The 21,290-nt window shown below is 39.4% G+C and overlaps 1 protein-coding gene across 4 annotated transcripts in view; it reads left to right on the top strand.

Annotated features, from left to right (window-relative positions):
* Positions 1-1,126: 1,126 nt before the first annotated feature.
* Positions 1,127-21,290, top strand: part of ASAH1 (N-acylsphingosine amidohydrolase 1) — a 34,647-nt gene continuing 14,483 nt past the window's right edge. Inside the window, exons 1-3 of one of the 4 annotated variants that reach the window (XM_081269706.1) lie at positions 1,127-1,405; positions 1,508-1,529; positions 16,303-16,349. In XM_081269706.1, coding sequence (XP_081125832.1) covers positions 1,287-1,405; positions 1,508-1,529; positions 16,303-16,349 — 188 coding nt within the window. In that variant the 5' untranslated portion in view covers positions 1,127-1,286. Of the gene's footprint in view, positions 1,530-7,195; positions 7,282-16,302; positions 16,350-21,290 lie in introns of those variants that run through there. The other 3 variants (XM_081269708.1, XM_081269707.1, XM_081269709.1) reach the window with 3 other exon arrangements.

The raw sequence follows: 21,290 nt of genomic DNA, 5'->3' as shown, positions 1-21,290 counted from the left end.
GGAAGTAACAAATGGGTGAAGCTGCAATTTCTCCCCCTACCCAACATACACGAAATACATCAATCCCTGGCAGTGAAAAAAAAAGTGACGATTTTAGTTATTAATGTTCTGAGTTTTAATGAAGCATTTACAAAATGATGCCTGGACCAGAAAGTGCAAGCCAGAGGACAAGAACGCCTGTTGGACTTTTAAGTAACTCACCCTATCATGGTGAGTGCTTCGACCATGGAACGCTTGAAAGCCAATCAAATACTGTACTTCCGTAGACCTCACAGCTTTTCGGTAGCATTCTAAGACACGGAGCGGCTACCCTCCTAGGTTTACTTCAGCTCAGCCAAGTTAAACTGATTCACGAGTTAGGGGAAAACAGAATCGCTGCAGAATGGCTGAAACATCAAAGAAGGTGCATTGGTTCCACCTGTTCATTTCACCTGAGTGCAAGGGTAAAGCATTGAAGCCTAAATTCCGTGACTTAACTCTGCAGTGAAAGCCCGGTGGGCTATTCACAGCCTGTAAGTGTGGCCCAGTGGAGTAGATGACCTCCGCCTCCCTTTACCCTGTCACCTGCACTTTATCCAGTGATCCCGCAGTCAGGATGAATAACCTAACTTATTTCGAGAGGGCTTTCCGCCGAAGGCAAAGATGACCCATGTTTACACTTTAGTTACACTGAGTTTTGAGACTCTAAATCCGTTTCGTGGGCACTGAGCACAGAGCAGCCCCAGCACAGACCTCGCCCAGGTCGGCTGGGGATGGAGCACAGACGACGCCAAGCTGGCAGCCCGCAGGGAGCGCATCAATACAGGTCGAAAACTCTGGGAAAGGTTCCGCATCCCCACCAGCCGGGGCGGGGCTAAAGCTGGACCCAACCACAGCTCGCGGGGCGGCGGGGGAGACACCAAGAAACCGCACCTTCTTAAGGCAAGCGAAGACTCCCCTTAAGCAGAGGCTTAAAGTTCTGAGTTTTAATGAAGCGTTTACAAAATGATGCCTGGACCAGAAAGTGCAAGCCAGAGAGCAAGAACTCCTGTTGGACTTTTAAATAACTCACCCTATCACGCGGGTCACTCCTCCTGTCGGAAAGCTCCCTCATCCTGCCTCCCCTTCCGCAACTCTGTCACTCCAGACTCGTTCTTCCCACCGTCTCCTCCTCTGCACCCCCCGTCCTTGCGTGGTGCAGTCCAGAGTCTCGGGTCACGGGGCCGTGGGGGCGCGGCTTGCTTTGAGCCCTGGGGTGCCTCTCCAGGCGTCGGCAGGAGTACCCTGGAGAAGCGGCTGCGGCTGGAATGATGCTGGGCCAGAGTCGCTTCATCTTCGTCCTTCTGGCTGCGGCAGCCACCTGCGCCTTGGCGCAGCACGCGCCGCCGGTGGGTGAGCTCGAACCGAGGCGCAGATGGGGGCACAGGTGCAGGCGGGGGCGCAAGTGCAGGTGTGGCAGAGCGGGCAGGGAGTGAGGAACACCTGGTCGCGGGCAATCACTTTATGAGATTTGTGGTTTCGTTCGCAGGAGTGTGGCCACAAACCGGCAGGTGAGCCCCATACCTGGTTGATTTGGTGCTCTATGGAACCAGAACTCCTTTTAGGGAAATCCTAAACTCCGCCGAATGGCTGTGTATGGTTTGCACACCCTCACATTTGAGTACTAATATTTGAACTACCAGCTCCAAGCTTTCGCATCCGGAAAGAAATCTTTAGTGAAAAAAATTCCAGTCGATTGTGTGCATTACTCAAGTTGCAGACTGCTTGATGACTTTGTTCTGGTGACTAGGTGCTTTCTCCTCAAGGAGATAAACCCTCTCCGGAAGCCTCCCATCGCCAGTCGTCTTGGCCTGGGCAGTGGGAGACGCCCAGAGCAGGCCCCAGCACGCGGGTTGTAGCCTTCCCCCCCAGTCATGGGAACGCCGGTCTTGTGGCCTTTTCCCTCAAGCTGGTCACAGGGCCACTGACTTGACAACTGCAATAGACAGTGAGTGACCAGCGTGACTCCTTCTAGACAAGAGGAAGTATACCAAGAATGAGAAAATCTCTAGCCAGAGGTCACACTATTGTTCACTGAGCATTCCTAAAGTCAAGCCTCTTGGCACTCAGTCTGGCACTCTTTCATAACTCATTGCTTTTAAAGTAGTAAGACTGGGGGCTGGCCATTATGTCAGAGGTAGAGTGCTTTCTAAGCATGCCAAGTCCCTGGGTTAAATCCCCAGTCCAAAACAAAACCAATAAGGCTACACTTTTCTTTGCCAGCAGATCAGATAACTAAAACATGGGTACATCTGACCTGAGGCTGAGGAAGATGTATAATTTATATAGGACATTGGAAGCAAAGTGTAATCTCCTTTATTGTTTTATTCCTATAAGGAGAAATGCTTTAAGAATCAATCATGATGGGATATTATTCAGCCACTAAAAACTGATGTGATATTTAGCAGATAAGAGCAGAATGTAAAACAGTAAGTACAGTTATTTAAATAATAGAAAAATACACAGTATGTACATATGGACAAGGATTGAAAGAAAAAGGAAAAATAAAATTAGTTTGCCTTAATTTGTGTAGGGAATTAATTTGCTTGAGGGGAGTTGGGATTACAAGGGTCTTTAAAGAATTTAATACTTTGATGCTGTTGGGTACCCTTCATCCAAAGACCATCAGGAACACACTAATAGTTGAACAAACTGAGTGTAATATTTTTTGAGGTGAGGGAGAATGCACACCATGGGCAACCATGGGTTAGAAAAAAAATTAACGAAATTTGGATTTGGGGTAGGACTAAGGAATTTGGGGGTTGCTCTTGATTGAATGCTTTTAGAAAGTGGGGCAATTCTTGGAGAAAAACATAAGTCATTCATTTAAGGAGAGGAGGGGTGTTTAATATTTTATGGGTTGCACAGTGCCCTTGTTTTTGTCAGTGCATAGATAGAATCATGAAGTACCCTTGCTTTGTTTCATTATGTCTCAGAGTAGTCTTGTCTGAGGTAGGTATTCTGTGAGATTGTGGGTTCAAGAGCAAAGCAGAAATAACCTGGCTGTGAGTGTTGGGACAGGTTACCCATGTTGAATGCAGTTGAGATACGAAATGTCCATTCCATTTGGTAGCTGGAGGTCATTGATTATCTTGACTCAAGCAGTTTGGGGGCAGAAAATAGGTGGTAGTAGGCTGAGGATTTATCAGAAAGAAAGTTATGGAGAGATGACTGTTCTTAGTAATAAATCTGAGCAGATTCATAAGTTGTTGTATGTTGAAAGATAATGACTCAGTAATGAATTGCTGAAGGGAACATTTTTATGCATCAGCTTTTCATACAAATAGGAACACTGTTGACATTAGATTTCAAATCAGCTTTAACAGTAATTTTTCACAAAGATTCCAAAATTGTATAAATCTCACATGACTTCACCAGTGTCTGTTGTACTGCATGGGCTTTTCCCCATTTCACAAAGAAAGGACCACACATGAATGATCTGTTCGCTTATTCATATAATATTCATGTGCTCGACTCCATTCTACATGCTGGCAGCGAGTCAGTCAACAAGTCAACAAGATAGACATGGCCAGTGCCCTCTTGGAGGGTTTATTCATATTCCTTTTACCTACATATCAGTAGTTTAATAGGGATCATTCCATTGAAGCCCTGAAAACATTTACATGCTCATATGCATTATGTGTGCAAGACGCGGGCCCCTTCTTCTTCAGGTGTGTATCTGCTAAATTTTAGATAGCATTTTAGGAAACAAATCTTATTTAGAATAGCTAATGAATTAAAAAATGAATTAAAAATTGCCTTGCTAGAATTATTCAGCTTCTTTTCTGTTAGATATAAAAATCATGAGTTATTATTCTTTAAATTATCTCTCATTCTTTTCTGAGTATATAAAAACACACAAGGGAATTCAGAATTTTTTTGTACATTAGTAGAAGCACTTCATTGAGGTTCTCATTAATTTTGCAAGACTCAAATATTTTTAAGGAGCTGGACAAGTTTTGTTTTGTTTTTGTTTTGTGTGTATGGTACCAGAAATCGAACCCAGTGGGGTTCACTCCTGAACTACACCTCCAGCTCTTTTTATTTTTTGAAGCAGCATCCCACTAATTTACTCAGGCTGGCTCGAACTTGCAATCCTTGTGCCTCAGTCTCTGGAGTTAGGCATGGGCCACATGCCAGGCCACTGCTGCTACTTCTTTTTATTCTTTTTTTCCCCTCTTCGATGTAGAGTATTGATTGAGCCTTTAATGAAATAATTTTCAGTAAGTATGTTGTAAATATTTTCCTAAGTATGTTATGTTCGGTAGCTCTGTAATTAATTTTTCTTAACAAGTGGGGAAGACTTAAATACTGATTAATTTCAAAGGCTTAAGTTCTTCTCAAATAATCAGAATAATTACAGGGAATTCCCTGATCCACAAAACTTTTAGAAGTCACTTTCCAGAGTTTCAAATAGAGACTGTGAAGAGGGTGTTAAGATTCTAAATTTGACTGTTTTTCCTGTGATAAAGTAACAGTATACCATGCTGCATACCATCTCTGTGCTATCATCTATTTATAATCTTTATGTGTCATCTATTTTAACTTTTACCTGGCTTGATAAGATTGCCTATTAAAACCATGTATAGTTAAGTTTGGGGATAGTTAGAAATGCTATGTTTAAATGATTTCTGGGTCAGCACCTTTTGAGCACCTGAAATACTGAGGTCTTATGGCTGTTACTTATTTTCACTCAACATTTATGCTTTGTTCTTGGAACTAGAAAGTATGCATGTTTCGTGTCTGTTTATGGTAGCCAGGATTATCATAGTTATCAACCTTGGACTCCCACATGTATTATTGCGAGGTTGCTCTTTAGCTTTTACCTCTGGGGCAGGTTGACTTCTCTTCTAAAACCTGACAGAGCACTTTCAACTTCCCTCACACTTGTCTAGTAAGAAATGTGCTTGTAATTTGATTTTTACATTGGCTTCTGAACCCAGGACATGCAAATATAATTATTGGGAGGAACAGGAGTCATTGCATTTCACTTATTTGCCGAGTTAATTCTAGTGATCATCAAAAGCACTAAACTCAGTGCATCTTATTCTCTATTAGGAATCAGATTGAAGCACAGACTTGATTGTTACTGCTGTAGGAAATTGTGACAGAGCAGGGTTAGCCCTGGTTTCTGCTTGTCTCTAGCTTTGTAACCATCTACACAAATCACTAATGGATCTGAGACTTGCATCCTGAACAGGACCATTCAATTTCTGGTTGCTTGAGCTTGAGTAAATGGATGTAAATTGGATTTTTGTGAATGAAGTCCTATTTTAACCAAAAGGTCTAATACTTAGAATAATTTTACATTTCTAAAGTTAATAATTACCTTCCTTACTAAATGATTTTTGAAAGATTCATACTTATAAATTAAGACTTTCTTGAATAGAATGCTACTTTTTTGGTATCCATTTACTTAATGGTATCCATTCCCAAATTTACTTAAAGTTTTAATTGGTGTTTGTTGCCCTGGAAAGAGCAGATAATAAGACTTAAGATCTGCCTTGAAGAGGCTGATCAGAACTTTGAGATTTTATAGAAAAGGAGACAAAGGCAAGATATGAGGATCTGCATAGCTATGGAGGTTTTCACAGCTGACAGCTCAGTAAATCATAGTCACACCATGGTCTGTTTGATCTTTATCTCAGGATCTGTAAGGCAGGGCCTTGTCAGTCATAGAAAGTTGCTGTTGTGTGGGGCATAGTTTCAACCCTTGTCACAAGGTATTTATCCATCAGACTTGTTGCTCTTGGAATCTACAGAACAGAATGATTCAGGAGAACTCAGAAGGAAATAAAAAGTAAGAGAAGCAAGATGAAGTTAGGTCAGACACTGGGCCCTCCTTCAAATTCCCACTGTCAAGTCATCATTCCATTTCTAAGGGGGGCCATAAGGACTTAATGCTGACAGGGGCGATGTAGGAACTTGAAATGGAAGACTTCAAAAGGGTAAGAGAACTTTCTTGGGCCTTGTCTGAAAAATGTAAGAGGCTTTTTCTTGCTGATACTTACAGTTCAAGCACGCATCGTAAAAATGTGCTAAGACAAATACCACCCAAAGAGGAGGGAAAAAAAGAAAAATAATAGCCCCAAACATTAAGCATCTCCATTTAGAAGGAATTTACTTAGGAAGTTAGGGCCTCACTAAGTTGCTGAGGCTGACCTTAAACTTGTGATCCCCCTGTCTTAACCTTCCAAGTTGCTGGAATTACAGGTGTGTACCACCTAGTACTCTCTGTTAAAAGAGAACACAAGTTCCCCCATTAGGCAGCAATCAAAATCTAAGACCATCCAATTTTGGAAGACTACATTGTAGATTTGGGTAGTCTCATTTAAGAACAGATGGCCCCTTAGATTTGATTAAAAAGTGACTGCTGGGGATTCTATATGAAATTCTGTATTAATGGAGGTAGTTTCTGGGATAAGTATATTCAAGGATGGAACAGCCAAGAAGTTCTCTTATATGGTACCTGACTTTTATAATACTTATGTGGAACTGTCAACGGATGGGAGACAACTCATCCTGGAAAGTGTGGGTGACGCCAGGTGTATTGACCAATCCGGTCATAGGGCAAATAAAGCCACCGTGGCTTCTGTAAGTCCATTACCATATCCGTGGCACAGAATGTTCCCTGCCTTTAGTGAGTGATTTTGTCACCCAAGTCACATAGATTCTCTTAAAGTGGTAGTCAGTTATGCATCTGTCAGAGAGTCCAGTACATTATTTAGTCCTACAAGAATTATTCAGGGTTGGTTGGTTTGTGGTTAATTTTTGTTTTGTTTTTGGTTTTGTGGGGTTTTGTTTTGTTTTGTATTTTTTTTGATACTGGGGGTGGAACTCAGGAAATTTACCACTGAGCTATAGTCTTAACCCTTTTTATCTGTTATTCTAAAATAGGGTCTCACTAAGTTGTCAGGTTTACCCTTGAACTTGTGATCCATCTGCCTCAACCCCCTGAGTCCCTGGGATTACAAGTGTGTGCCACTGTACCCAACTATCATTAAGTTTTTCGAGCATAGAGCCACTGTTTCACCTAATTGAACTTATTCTGCAGTTAGCCGTCCAACTCTGTTGTGTACCCCATAGTCTACCCAAAGCATGGCATTGACCTGTACTTGAAATAAAGCAAGCACATGCTGTTTTATTTCAGCTGCTGTTAGAAACATCTCAGGATCTTCTTGCTTAGAGGAAGAGAATAAGCATTTTCCAACAGGTGAAGGAAAAATACATTCCCCCAGATTTCCAGACGATCTGAAGAATCTGGTATGTAGACTGATTGGCTGCCTAGATCTTTCAGGGTAATCTGTTGGTGGCAGAGATAAGGAGCTCTTTGCACACCCAGCAGATAGTCTGATGATAGACTTCAGAAACATTAATACCCACATATTGCATATTATCAAGTTGCTGTTCATAACATTCTAAGTGTTATAACAGGTTAGAATGGATCTGATTTGGAGTAAGGAAAAGACAAAGAAAGCAAAGAGTGACAGTAATATAATTATCTAGTGTGTGTCTCACCCAAATTTTGCTTTTTGAAGAGATATTTGAGGTCTTCAGGGGGTTATATAGTGGAATGACTATTGATACTGAAGACGATAGGAGGGTTGTTTCTGGTGATGCTCTTTTTACTTGAGTGTGGTGGATCTGCAGCCTGACATCTGTACATTAAAGAAGTGTACATGTTTAGAAGTCCATCATAAGGGACCATCTACTTTTTTGTCAGCTGTTTTTCTGGATTCTGATTTTTCCACGTCTTTAATGTACGCAGTCTCCCAATGGGAAAGAGTTCCATAGGATAATATCTTATTGCATAGGAAGCAAACTCATGCATAGAAGTTAGAACTTGATGAAGTTGCTGTATATATGCTTAATTTTATTTTCATATTCTAAGTGTGGAGAGAATATCTCTTTTTTTAAAAAGAGAGAGTGAGAGAGAGAGTGAGAGAGAGAATTTTTTAATATTTATTTTTTAGTTTTCGGCGGACACAACATCTTTGTTTGTATGTGGTGCTGAGGATCAAACCCAGGCCGCACGCATGCCAGGCGAGCACGCTACCGCTTAAGCCACATCCCCAGCCCAGAATATCTCCTTTATGGAAGCCTGAAATGGTCTCCATATTGTAACCTGCTTCTAGGAGCAACCATAATGTGGACAAGGGCAATAGGCAATACCTTTTCCCATGTAAGATAATTTTCCTGACCTATTTTGGCTAAAAAATCTTTTTTTAGTGTATGATCATCTGCATCTTATTTATCAGTTGAGCTCTCCAGGGAGTATGCAGTTTGATAAATTCCTAGGGCTTTGCTCACCTGCTTCACTACCTTTGAGACATAGACAGGGCTCTTGTTGCTCTTTGTGGAATGGGGTACGCCATACTTGGGGATCTTCTCTGTTAGTAGAGCCTGTCCCACTTCTGATGCTTTTTCTGATCTGGTGGATAGGCTTCCACCCAAACAGAAAAAATATCAACAAAATTTAGTAGATAATTTGAAGTTTCCGAAAGCCTTAGACATCTGGGTGAAATCTACTTTCCAGTCTTCAAAGAGATATGGCCCCCTGAGCTTTGGGCAGCTTTTCTGTTTGAGGACTATTCCTGGCACAAAGTTAGCATTTCCAGGTTATCTTTTGTATTGCCTGATATAATCTTGGCCCTCTGAGATGTGGCCTAATGAATTCAGTTAACACATCTTGCCCATAATGAGAGCTCTGATGAATAGTTAGCTATGGCAAACACAAGCCTCTCAGTAATAAGATGATTCCGTGAGAGCTGACCTTCCAGTTACAGGAAGGGTTCTGCTCTTTAAAACCCCATTTTGGGGCTTTTCTCTCATCTTCTGAAAATGCAGGAGAGAAAGAAGTCAAGTTAATATCAGATATCTGTTGGGGGGTGGGGAACATGGTTTTGTGTGAATCTGTATCTTATTGACCTGGTCAGCTGGTCAATTTCCCTGGCCTAGTATGGAGTCTCCTTTTTGATATCTGGGACAGTGATAGCCACCTCTTTTGGCATGAGGACAGCCTTCAGGAGTTTGCATGTCTTCTGAAGGAGGTTTCATGTCTTTATTGGAGGTTAGAAGCCCTTTCTCTTTCCATCTGGCCCCATGGGTATTGATAATCAAAAAGGCATACTTTTGAGTCAGTATAAAGTTAGCATTTTTTTCTTTGGAAAGTTCAAGGACCTAGGTAAAGACTTTTAATCTTGGTTTTTGAAGAGATGTACCTGCCTAGAGGGAATTTGGCTTGATGACCTCATATAAAGTCACTGCTGCACACTCAGAATGGCATTGTCCATAATCCTTGAAGCTGCTTCCATGTAGGAAGAGTTCCCAATCTGTGTGGTCAGATGTCTAATTCATCAGGTTTGGTCCACTAAAAAAGACAGCATTGAGGACTTCTACACAGCCAGGCTTAAAGTGCTCACTTCAGGAGACAGCAACAGAAGTTCAAGGCCAACCTTAGCAATTTAATGAGATCCTGTCCCAAAACAAAAACAAGACTGGGGATGTAGCTCAGTAGTAGAGCACTTGTCTAGCATGCTCCAGCTCTTTTCAATCCCCAGTAACCCCCCCTCCCCCCCCCCCCCCGCAAAAAAAGAAGAAGAACTTCCACACAATTTTGGTGTATTAATGGAAGCTGAGGCCCTGTGGACAGCACCATAGCTGGGTTTAAAGCTGACATCATTTGACAAGCCACATGACAGTCATCTAACAATATCACCTAATATTTACCTAGCTTCTCAGCAGTTAGCCAGTATCTACTCTTTTGTTCCAGCAAGGTTAACATCTGATGTGACATATTATAGTAATTGACTGTCCAAGTGTAGAATTTTCAGCTTCCTTTGGTACATCACGAATGGCTGCTACTGCCCCAAGACAAGGAGTCCATCCCTTGGGTGTGTAATCTAATTGCTTTGAGAAATAAGCTACAGGCTGGAGAACTCTTCCCCAGCAACTGAATAAGAACTTCCAACACAATTTCTTGTCATTCATGCACATACAGTTTAGATGACTCTTTTTTAAGACAGTCCCAAAGCAGGGGCAGACATCAATCCATCTTTCAGAGTTTTAAAAGCATTTGGCATTCCTTTGTCCAAATTAATGGCTTAAGGTCTTTCCCAATTAGAGCCTCATATATAGGCTTTGCTATAAGCTCAAATTTAGCTATCCATGTTCTGCAATAGCCTGCCATCCCCCGGGTCCCCAGGATCCTTGCAACTGCCTACAATTCTTAGGGATCTGAATGCTGGCAATAGCCTTTTTCCAGTCAGTCTCTAGGCTTCATCAGTCTTTGGAATCCCAGATGAATAACTTGTTCTTTGTAAATTTGCACCTAAATGAAGTGGTTAAGAGTCCAAGTGGTATGTTCTCAGCCGATTTTATAAGTCAAAGTGGTTCAACCAGTCATCTACATATTGTATCAGGGGTTCAGTTGCAACATTCTCAAATCATTAGCCATCTTTTTTCCATTGATCATGGTTGAGTTTTTGAACCCCTAAGGAAATAATCATGACTTGGTTTCAAGCAGGATACAAAAAATAATTTTGGATCAAAGACAATGAACCATCTACACTCTGATGGTAGAGCATTTAGAAGAATGTAGGCAGTAGGCACTGCAGCATGAATTTCCTGGATAGATTATCTTAATAACTTGTAAATCTTGAGCAAAATTATACTTTTCCAATGTAGCCTTCCTTACAAACACAATAGGAGACTAGCAAGGTCATAACTAGCTTCTGCGTTTGACTAGCTGCATTTAAGGAAGTAAAAATTGGATTCCCTCTAGGGCCTCCCACTACAAAGAGTACTAAGTGGTGAGATGGGACACTTCCCTTTAAAAGAACCTTAACAGGCGAGGTATTGTTATCTTTGTCTGGAGTCCCCGTTGGCCCATACTACCTGGCTGACAAGGGGCATTAGCTCACCCTCTGATGACCCCTCCTGGGTTAAAATCAGCTGAAGATTAAGTGCCTGTTTGAGAGGCACTTTTACCTGCATTTGTCACTTCTCTGGGAAAAAGGTCACTTGAACATAGATTTTACAGATCAAGTTTCTCCCTAACAATGAAACTGGACTTTCTGGACATAGGGAAAGCTGTGAGTTAGGTGAGGTCACCTAGTTACCTAGCTGCACTCCAGAGGCTGCATAGGAAAGCCTGTCACTGAGTCGATTACTCCTTTTTGTTAAAGAGGTTGTTAAAACTGAATACATAGTCCTCGTGTCAATTAGGAAGTATATTGGTTTTTCCCCCACTGTCAGTTGTACCTGGGCTCCTGTAGGGAAATAATTATTGGATCCAGAAATGTCACAGGAGCCTCCAGCCCTCTGTGTTCTTCAGCAAAGTTGTCATCAACTTGTACCATCTTGATGCTTTGGCTCTTTAATGAGCTAATCCTTTCTATTTTTTAATATTTATTTTTTAGTTGTAGTTGGACACAATACCTTTATTTATTTATTTGTATGTGGTGCTGAGAATCAAACCCAGGGCCTCATACATGCTAGGTGAACACTTTACTGCTGAGCCACAACCCCAGCCCCAGAGCTAGTCCTTTTTGTTTAAGAGATTGGGGCAGTTTTTTTTTTCAAGTATGTGCATTGATCCTTCGCTAAGGGCCTCTTCCTTTTCAGGTAGGACCTTCAGTTCCAGGTTTTTAACCCTAGATGCTTTGAATGAACATGCGACTTGTTTGGCTTTTGTTTATTTCCTGGTCATTGTAGATCTTGCCCTAGCCTATTTTCACCAACTGAGAAGGGTTCATGCCATAGCCTCCATTTTCTGTAAATTTTATCTAATATCAGGGTCACTCTGCCCAGTGAAAACCATTCTCTGGGGCTTCTGGGTCTAAGCCAATATATTGCCTATATATAATATTCTTTCCAACTATACTGGGGTCTTCATTTGTCCCCTGTTGTAATTGCAATAATCTTACTTAAGTTTTTCAGCTCAGGTACCCCCCATATTATAACCCTCCTATGATTCTTTTGGCATCCTTCCAGGATACACTTAGAATAGTGTTCCATTTGATAATAGTCATTGTCATTTGGGTCCCAGTTTGGTTTCACCAGTAGTATTGCAACTCTTGGATTCAGGGTACTTTGAGGGTCAGCCTGGTAAAAGACTTGTGATTTCTTATTAACCTTACTTATGATGAGGTTCCTCGTACCTGAAGTCAACATTATATCAAGCAAAACTTGTATCTCAGCCCAAGTAGAGCACTGGGTGGCAAAAATGATGGTAAAGACTTTCACCATGATGGGAGTGGTTAGAATTTTTCTAATTTAACAAGTAGGGGGTAAAAAATGGGACAGAAGTCTAAAAGTGGCCCACTGATAAGCTGTTCTGCCAGATACTGTCTCAGTGGGAATTGCCTTGCTCAGTTCACATGAATATCCTTATCAAATTGGCTGTCCTGATGGGTGTTAAAGTAAGAGATCATTTTAGACTCATCAGCATCCATCAGTCTCTGTATTATCTTTTAGCAAAGGCTTTGGCTTTGATGTCAGGAACCTTAATACCATAAGTTTGCCCATCTCCCTTTTTTTTTTTTTTTTTTTGTGGTGCTGGGGATTGAACCCAGGGCCTTGTGCATGCGAGGCAAGCACTCTACCAACTGAGCTATATCCCCAGCCTTCATCCCCTCTTTAAAATAATCTGGATTATATAAAATAATAAAAGATTGTGAAATACAGGATCCCTTTCCATTTTCTTGATCTTTGATGAAACAGTTCTAACTGTAAGATAGTATAATAATTCAATGACCTGTTGGAGGGCCATCTTTCTTTTAAGTGTAGTACATACATAGGCCAGACTGTATCACAATAATAAATCATCATTTTCTACAATTAGATTGATCATCTAAGATTTTCCTAGGGGAGTTACTGACAGGTACAAACTTAGTATTTCCTATTGTTATACAAATTACAATGGTGATATCCAAGTACCTTGGCTCTTCTCTGTAGCTAATGTCTCTTCTTAATATTTGGTACCGTAGTTCCTATATGATTTCAAATTTCCCTGTGAAAAAAACAAATGGCCTAAGCCCAGAATAACCCAAAAGAGCTCAAATGACAAGAAAGAGCATAATCCTATCAGGATTTACCAGGGATCTCAATCTACAGGCCTGCAAATCCCATTTTTCTTCTTTACCAAAGAGTGGTAGAAAACAACATATGCTGGCTCAAAGTTAAAAGATAAGAAAAAAAAAAACAAAATAAAAGTAATTTCAGAAGCTGGATGGAACAGTTCAATTTTTCCTCTTTTGGAGTCAGCTGGCTATGAGTGTTTAACACATAAGGGCTGTGCTTCTTCTGGCATGGCTTGGTTTGTTGCTGGAGTTTTAGGGCAAAGGCCGCAAGACCATGTGTTCCAATGGAAAGGGCTCAGCCACCTGTCCCAAGATGCCAATCAGAAGCAGCAGTGAAGGTGGGAAAGGAGCTTTAGTGGTTGTTGGCTGCACTGGCAAGAACATATGAGACCTCAGTGATCTAAAATCCACCTTCAAGGAATTGACAAGAACTTTGAGATTTTATAGAAAAGTGAACAAAAGCAAGGATCAGGGCTTTACAGAATTGGGGGATTTCCATAGTTGATAAAGCAGGTAATCTTGGTCAGACTATGCTCTGGTTGATCTTTATCTCAGGATCAGTTGGGGTCTTTTTGGTGTTAAGAAAGGTGCTGTTACTTGGGTATAATTTCAGTTTTTGCCATTTACCCATCAGACCTGTTGCTCCTGATCCAAGTTACTGCAGAAGAGACTAATTCTAGAATTTGAAGGAGAGGGTGGGAGTCAAAGACACAAGATGTAGTCTGGGAGACAAAGTAGAGTTAGTTGAGTCAGTAACAGGGCCATCCTTCATCACATTTTACCTTTAAAAAAGTTTGCTAGTGCATGCTAATCATGTCAAAACAAGAAAAACAGTGGACCTCAACAGTTATCTTTTGGGATAAAGTGGTATGTGCACTGTTTTGAAATTGAATTAAATGACAAAGCATTGTCTTTATTATGTAATGGTGCTAGAATTGTGCTGAAACAATACAGGCCATATGAACAGATCAAGCAGTCACCACAGTGTTCTCAACTTAGTGGAAAGTAATGATCAGAAAAACAAGAAAATTGAAAAGCACACCATGTCATCATTGCAGAAATGTTTACATAATATAAAAAGTGAGGCCACAAGCAAAATAAGTCTCCAAGTAGCTCATTTTTAGCCAAGCAAGGAAAGCCATTTACCAATGGTTACTGGATTAAATTGTATTTGATTGTTGCAGCATAAGAAATATCACTAGAAAAAGTTGTTCCACATGTCTTTAAGTAAGAACAGTTGTCCGAAACTTGGAGAGCACAATATCAATTAAAGACAAGTCAAATGCTTGAGGCACTAGGTTCAATCCCCAGCACAAGAAAGAAAGAGAGAGAGAGAGAAGGAAGGAAGGAAAGAAATCTTCAAAGAAGAGAAAATAGTAATTCGTGTTTTAATCTACTAAGATATATAATGGTTAACAGAGGTAAAAATATCTATGAGCAGAAAAAAGCTGAATTGAACAAATTTATAAAACTTGAGAACATACCGAGCATATGTGGTTATTAGTGGTATTAATCAATGTCAGAAACTTTTGTGGAAAATATTTGAATCTAACATGTAAACTTGCAATATAAACCATGAACTTCACTTTTTTGGCTATGACCATTATTTTTTTGTGAATTCTTATCAGAAATAGAAGTTGAATTCCTGACTTTCCTATACAATAGAGCAGCTAGATGACTTGGTAACAATGAAGTTTTGCAGTTTTGAGGCTTAGAGCTGAGACCGAAATTTTTTTGAACAAGAACTACTTCCCTCAACCCCTGTTATTGAATATGAAAAGCTTTGGAAATCAGCTTTTGCTAAAGACTTAATATTGTTTCTTCATTAATTCAACCCAAAGTTATAAGGCAAACACATATTTATATGACAAATTATACTGCAGTAAGGCCATTTTGACAACTGTTAAATGTCTGAATCACTGGTAATGTCAGAAAGCTATGAAAAATTAAAACAAGGTCTAAAATCTCCATTCCTTCACAAAATGTGCATCAGATATATTTTCTGAGCTTAATCTACATTTCCAATAGTTCCATTCCCTACTCTATCTCCACTTGTAATAGATTTGTACTTTTAAAAAATAATTATTTTATGTATTGAGTCTCTTGGGGAAAGAAGACAAACATATTTGCCATCTTGAACTACTAATAAGCATAAATCTGCATGGACTTTTTGATAATTTTGTTTTAAGAGAAAATTCAATTTTGCTACCAAGATTAAGCAACTATCCCTAAAATAGTTTTATTCATTCATTGTCTCAGGCAGTGACCTCAATGTTGAGGCTGCCCTCACTTCAAGAAGTTCAGCGTGGTATTGAAGAGAGAGACAAACAATTATAATGCCATGTCCTAAATATGGTAATGGAGATGTGTACCAATGCTATGGGAGTATAGAGAAGCGGTGGCCATTTTCACAGGGGAGTTAAATGAAGACTTCACTAAAAAGAAAGTATCTGAATGGGATCTTAGAAGTTAGAACCAAAAGTTCTCCAGGTTAGGAAATGAGGAAAGCACAGCACACGCACAGGCATGGAAGGGTGATAGGAAGTGCTTGCAGGTGGCTATACATATTAGGAGGAGTGCTGGGAGGTGAGGCGAGGATGTAAATTATGGACAGATTATGAAGGACCCATTTAGTGTGCCCTGAAAATCTGGTTTAGGATGCAAATCCCAGAACAAGTTTAGAAGAGAGTTGGCTCAGAAATTCAGGTAATATCACTTCCTGTCAAATCATTTACCTTTGGTGATAAATCAGCCTATGTAGTAAAAACATTTTCCATCTATTTGCTTATATTTCTTCTTTACTCAATATATTTATAATATAAGAACTAAATTATGGGCTGGGATTGTGGTTCAGTGGTAGAGTGCTCGCCTAGCACGGGCGGGACCCGGGTTTGATCCTCAGCACCACATAAAAATAAAGGCATTGTGTTGTGTCCATCTACACCTTAAAAATAAATATTTTTTAAAAAAGAACTAAATTATAACACCTAGCACTTGTGCAAATTGAATTGAGACCTTAACAGTATAGGATTTTAGAAGTGCTTTTTTGTTTGTTTGTGTTGTTTTGTTTTTTCTTTTTAAGAGGAAAGATTTATCTTAGGAAGTTTTGAAATGGTCTAACTAAAATTGTTTTTACAGATTGCCTATTCAGTTAGCAAGTATTTGCAATTTTCTGAAATCTTTAATTTTCTTTGTCTTTTAGTGGACAGAAGATTGTAGAAAATCAACTTATCCTCCTTCTGGACCAACGTGAGTAAACATATGACCTGTGTAGAGATTTTTTTTTTTTAATGTTCTGTCATGAAAATAACAATAGTGAATAGAAACTAAAGTCACCTCTTCCCATCCTGAGACAGTTTGGTTTCCTTAGATGTGTATCTTATGCGTATGACTAACATGTTAGACAAATAAGAAAACAATCCATGACTAAAATGTACACTTCTGACCTGTCAAAGTCGTAGGAAAGGAAAGGATTTCCATTTTTCACCAGAGGTAGGGATCATCAAGCATTTTTCTCATCTGCGTCAAACGTAAGGCTTATATTCAAGCTGAACTATGATTCTCCATTATACTTGAGTATAAGCCTCTAAATTATACTGGAACAGATAAGCCTGGGAGCTCATATGAACCATTTAAGAAACTACCCTTGACTCGATAAAGCTGCCGAGGACAAAACAGAAAACAGAAGGGCCAATGCCGTGTTTTAGTGTGTCTGACATTATTTTTAGTTTGACATTATTTTTAGTCTTAATTTTGGTCTTTCCAAATGCTTAGGGGTGAAATGGGCCTATGAGAAAAACATAATAGCTCAGAGGTCTAGAGGGTACAGAATGTAGGGAACAAAAAAAGGGTATAGGGAATAGTCATCTTTCCTCCTCTTCCTTATCACTGAAAGTAGACAGTTGGGGGTTGGAGGGAAGCAGGGTATAACTAACCAGTAATATCAAGGTAGCATCTTCAGTTTTTGTAACATTCCAAATTATATTTGTTTATTGTTCTTTTTTAAATTATCTATTCTAAATAGCCTCTGTCCCAGTATCCTTGGGACACTGGAGGATCACCCTATATCCATTTGAATCCCATGGAGCATTTTCTTTCTGCTACTCATTGAGTGCTTGGCATCCGCTCTTATTTGTACATATGTGTTGTGTCATTTGAACTGGTTTCCAAGTCACCTGGGGAGCCTTGTGAGTTCAAGTAATATGACTGATATTATGACCTGGACATGGCAAATGTTCCATCTCAAAAATGATTAAATTATATTTATTGTTTGTCGGAAAATATATTATGGTGGTTACTACTAATTGAGTATAAGTTACCATTGATTGAGTGAAGCTGTAATAACAAAATCTTTTTTATATTACAGCATTATAATTATACACAGTATATGGGTTCATCTTGACAGTCGTATATTTAAGGAATAGGATTTCATTCCCCATCTCCCCTTTTTCTCTTTTCTGTTCCCCTCTTCTATTCTACTGCTCTTCCTTTCACTCCTTTATTTATTTATTTTTTATTGGTACTTTCTATACATAAAGGTGAAATTCCCTTTGGTACATTTATATATGCATATAACACGATATTGTTAAATCATTCCACATTTCTTCCCCTTCCTTCCTCCCTTTGTTCCTCTCATTCTCCTCCTATTCCACTGATCTTCCCTATATGATATCTGATCTGCCCTCCCCACCCCACCCCACACATACACTGCCTTCTTTTCCTTATTTTTTTTACACATGAGAGAAAACATTTGACCCTTGATTTTGTGAGTCTGGCTTACTTTGCTAAGCATGATCTTCTCCACTTCCACCTATTTATCAGCAAATGTCATTATTTTATTCTTCTAAATGGCTGAGTAAAACCCCATTGTGTGTGTGTGTGTGTGTGTGTGTGTGTGTGTGTGTGTGTGTATCACATTTTCTTGATCTATTCATCTGGGTTTATTCCGTAATTTGGGTATTGTGAATTATGCTACTATTAACATTAAAGTGGCTATATGACTATAATATGCTGGTTTTTGTTCTTTTGGGTAAATACCAAGGAGTGGGATAGTTGAGTCATATGGTGGTTTTATTCCTGTTGTTTTGAGGAGTCTCCACTCTACTTTCCAGAGTGGTTGTACTACTATGCAGTCCCAGCAACAATGTATCAGTGTTCCTTTTTCCCCACATTATCTCCAGCATTTATTATTATTATTTGCGTTCTTGGCAGTTGCCATTCTGACTGGAGTGATATGAAATCTCAGTGTAGTTTCGATTTTTATTTCCCTGATTGCTTGAGGAAATCATCCCACTTACTGTTTCTGGGTTTTATTTCTTTGAGCTCTAAGGATCTAGTTGAGGAAATCAGTGCCTGTACTTATATTATGGAGCATTGACCCTATGTTTTCTTCTAGTAGTTGCAAGGTTTCTGGTTTAATTCCTAAGTCTTTGATTCATTTTGATTTGACTTGGGGACAGGTGAGAAGTAGGGATCTAATTTTCATTCTTCTACATATAGATATCCAGATTTCCCAGCCCCATTTGTTTTAAAGACTGTCTTTCCTCCACCATATATTTATGACACCTTTGTCAAGTATCAGATGGCTGTAAGTATGTGGATTTATCTCTGTGTCTGCTGTTCCATTGGTCTTTATGTCTCTTTTGATGCCTATACCATTCTGTTTTTCCAAAAAACAGTGTAATTTGAGATCAGGTATTGTGATGCCTCTGCATCACTTTTCTTGGAATTCTGGGTGTCTTACTCTTCCAGATGGATTTAAGGGCTGTTTTTCCAGTTCTGTGAAGAACATCATTGGTATTTTGATGGAGATTACATTGAATCTGTATATTGCTTTTGGTAGTATGGTTATTTCTATCTTCTGAGGTTGTCTTCCATTTCTTTAGTGGTCTGTAGTTTTTACTGTAGAGAGCTTTCATCTCCTTGGTTAGTAATCCAATTTCTTTTGATTTACTTACCTTTATGTAACCAATTTGGATGTTATCCTTGAGGCAGTGCATATTCCAGCCTGCTCATTGATGGCCTGCACTCAGAAGATCATCCTTTCTGTCACCATTGGCACCATACTGGCTTTGATTGACTTATTGATTGCTTTACTTGGCTTATCTCATGGCCCCAATTATTGAACATTGAATACTGAACAATGAATGAATACCTTCCACATTTAAGTCCTTTTTCCATTCCCTTTTTGTGTGTACTTCACATGTATTTGTGAATTTATTGTCCTGCAAACCATAAACCTTCCTTGATCAGGTACTTAACTGATTCCACATTGTCGTGTGTGTGTGTGTGTGTGTGTATACACATACTAAACACATACACGTTTGTACACATACATAATATTTATGGATGTCCCTCTCCTTGCATTGTATTTCTTGCTGGATTTCTTCCTACCTCCCCAGCCTTGTTTTCAAAACCAAAATCCTCAGCTCTACTCTGATCCTTCTCTTTTCTGATCTAAGTATATCTTGAACTCTGGGGGAAATGTGAGGCATTCATATACCTTTAAATGATAAACTTCCTATTCCTGTGGGTTCATTCTTTTCAATCCATTGTATAGATTTTGATGGCATGCATGGGCAGCTGTGAGGGAGGAAAGAGACACCTGCTCATCTAGCCTGACCAGTCATATCAATGCAGAGATCCAAGAATGACAGCCAGATCACCACTGTATCCATCTGAATCCCATTAAGCATTTTTTTTGTACTGCTCACTGGTGCTTAGCATCTGCTCCCTTATTTGTGTGTATGTGCTGTGTCATTTGGACTAGTTTCCAAACCACCTGGGGATCCTTGTGGGTTCAGGCAATATGATTAAGGTTATGATGACTTCGACTAAGTCTCAAAAACAATTAAATGATGTTTATTGTTTGTGGTAACATAGGGGAATATACTACAGTGATTACTATTGATTGAGCACCAATGTTGCTATGTGTTCTTTGCATATTTCATGTAATCATCTTTACCCTCATAAGGTAGATACTCTTTTATTTTTATAGGAAATTGAGAAGCAAATGCTAAATACTGAGATAATTTAGAAAAGTATTTAATGAGAAGTAAAATGTGGGATGATGTTAAACTTAAGTTATTAAAATAATTTTAGTTAACCAGATTTACAGTTCTCTCGGAAAAAATTGTGATTAGTAGAGATTTTATTATAAAGGTTTCTGGGATCTCACCATCCCCACGAAAATCCCCTCCTATGATGAGCTCCTTCCTCCTCATTTTCTTTCTGGAATTCTTGAACGTATTCAGGACTCTAGTCTGAGAAAGAATCGGGTTTATGGTAAATATGGGGACATGATTTGGGCTTTGTTGGATGTTATGAGGGGGAAAAGAGTTGATTGGGTTCATATGTGGAAAACACATATCCTATGGCACTTCCATCAACATGGGCCACCAATGTATCGTTGCTACTAGGCATGAAATCCAAATGCATGCTTGGGGGAAAGGGGAGGTTGGTAATATCTGCCCATAATAGAGGTAAGAGATTATTGAACTGTGGGACAGAATTTTACATATGAAATTATGACCAATTAGAAAGGAATTTATTTGCTATAATGAAAGCCTTTTTCAAGGATTTGAGTATTATAGTATTTCACGTAGATATCACCTCTTTAAGGAAATGGGGAACTTGAAAATGCTTTGAGAAGAACAAAATTTATTGATTGCTATTTTGTTTAAATGTATGTTTCCAAAATTGAATATGCTTTTCTTTCTTACCTAAGTCACAACATAAATGACTTCTGGTTAAGAGTTTCATAAAACTTTATACATATACCAGAACCCTACATATGCAGCATTATTTAGAGCATGAAGTATTCATGATGGTACAGGTATACATGGAAGCACAGTAAATGACCTTTAGGAAATAACCCATCACCTGCTATAGATGTTAGTCCAGAAAACATTTTAATTTAAGAACCTGATAACATTGCAGCATACACCAGAATACACCCTACCTTTCTCTGGAATAGAGCTTAAGGCTATACCTAAAATCCATTGATTGAATGATGGGTATCTTTAGGTATAGCCTTAAGCTGATAAATCACTGAATAGCACACCCTCAACAACTATTTCAGTTTGGTAAAAAGTGCCAGAAAATTATGTTTCTGTAACAGCAGAGGTAGGTATAGAATTCATCCACCAGAAATCCAGCCTAGCTCCATAAATAAGGGAGTGGACATTGCTA

This window comes from Spermophilus citellus, assembly GCF_964194105.1.
Source record: "Spermophilus citellus genome assembly, chromosome: 16".
NCBI classification, from domain to species: Eukaryota; Metazoa; Chordata; class Mammalia; order Rodentia; family Sciuridae; genus Spermophilus; species Spermophilus citellus.
The sequence above is the reverse complement of the archived record's forward strand: the minus strand, read 5'-3'. Positions and strand labels throughout refer to the sequence as shown.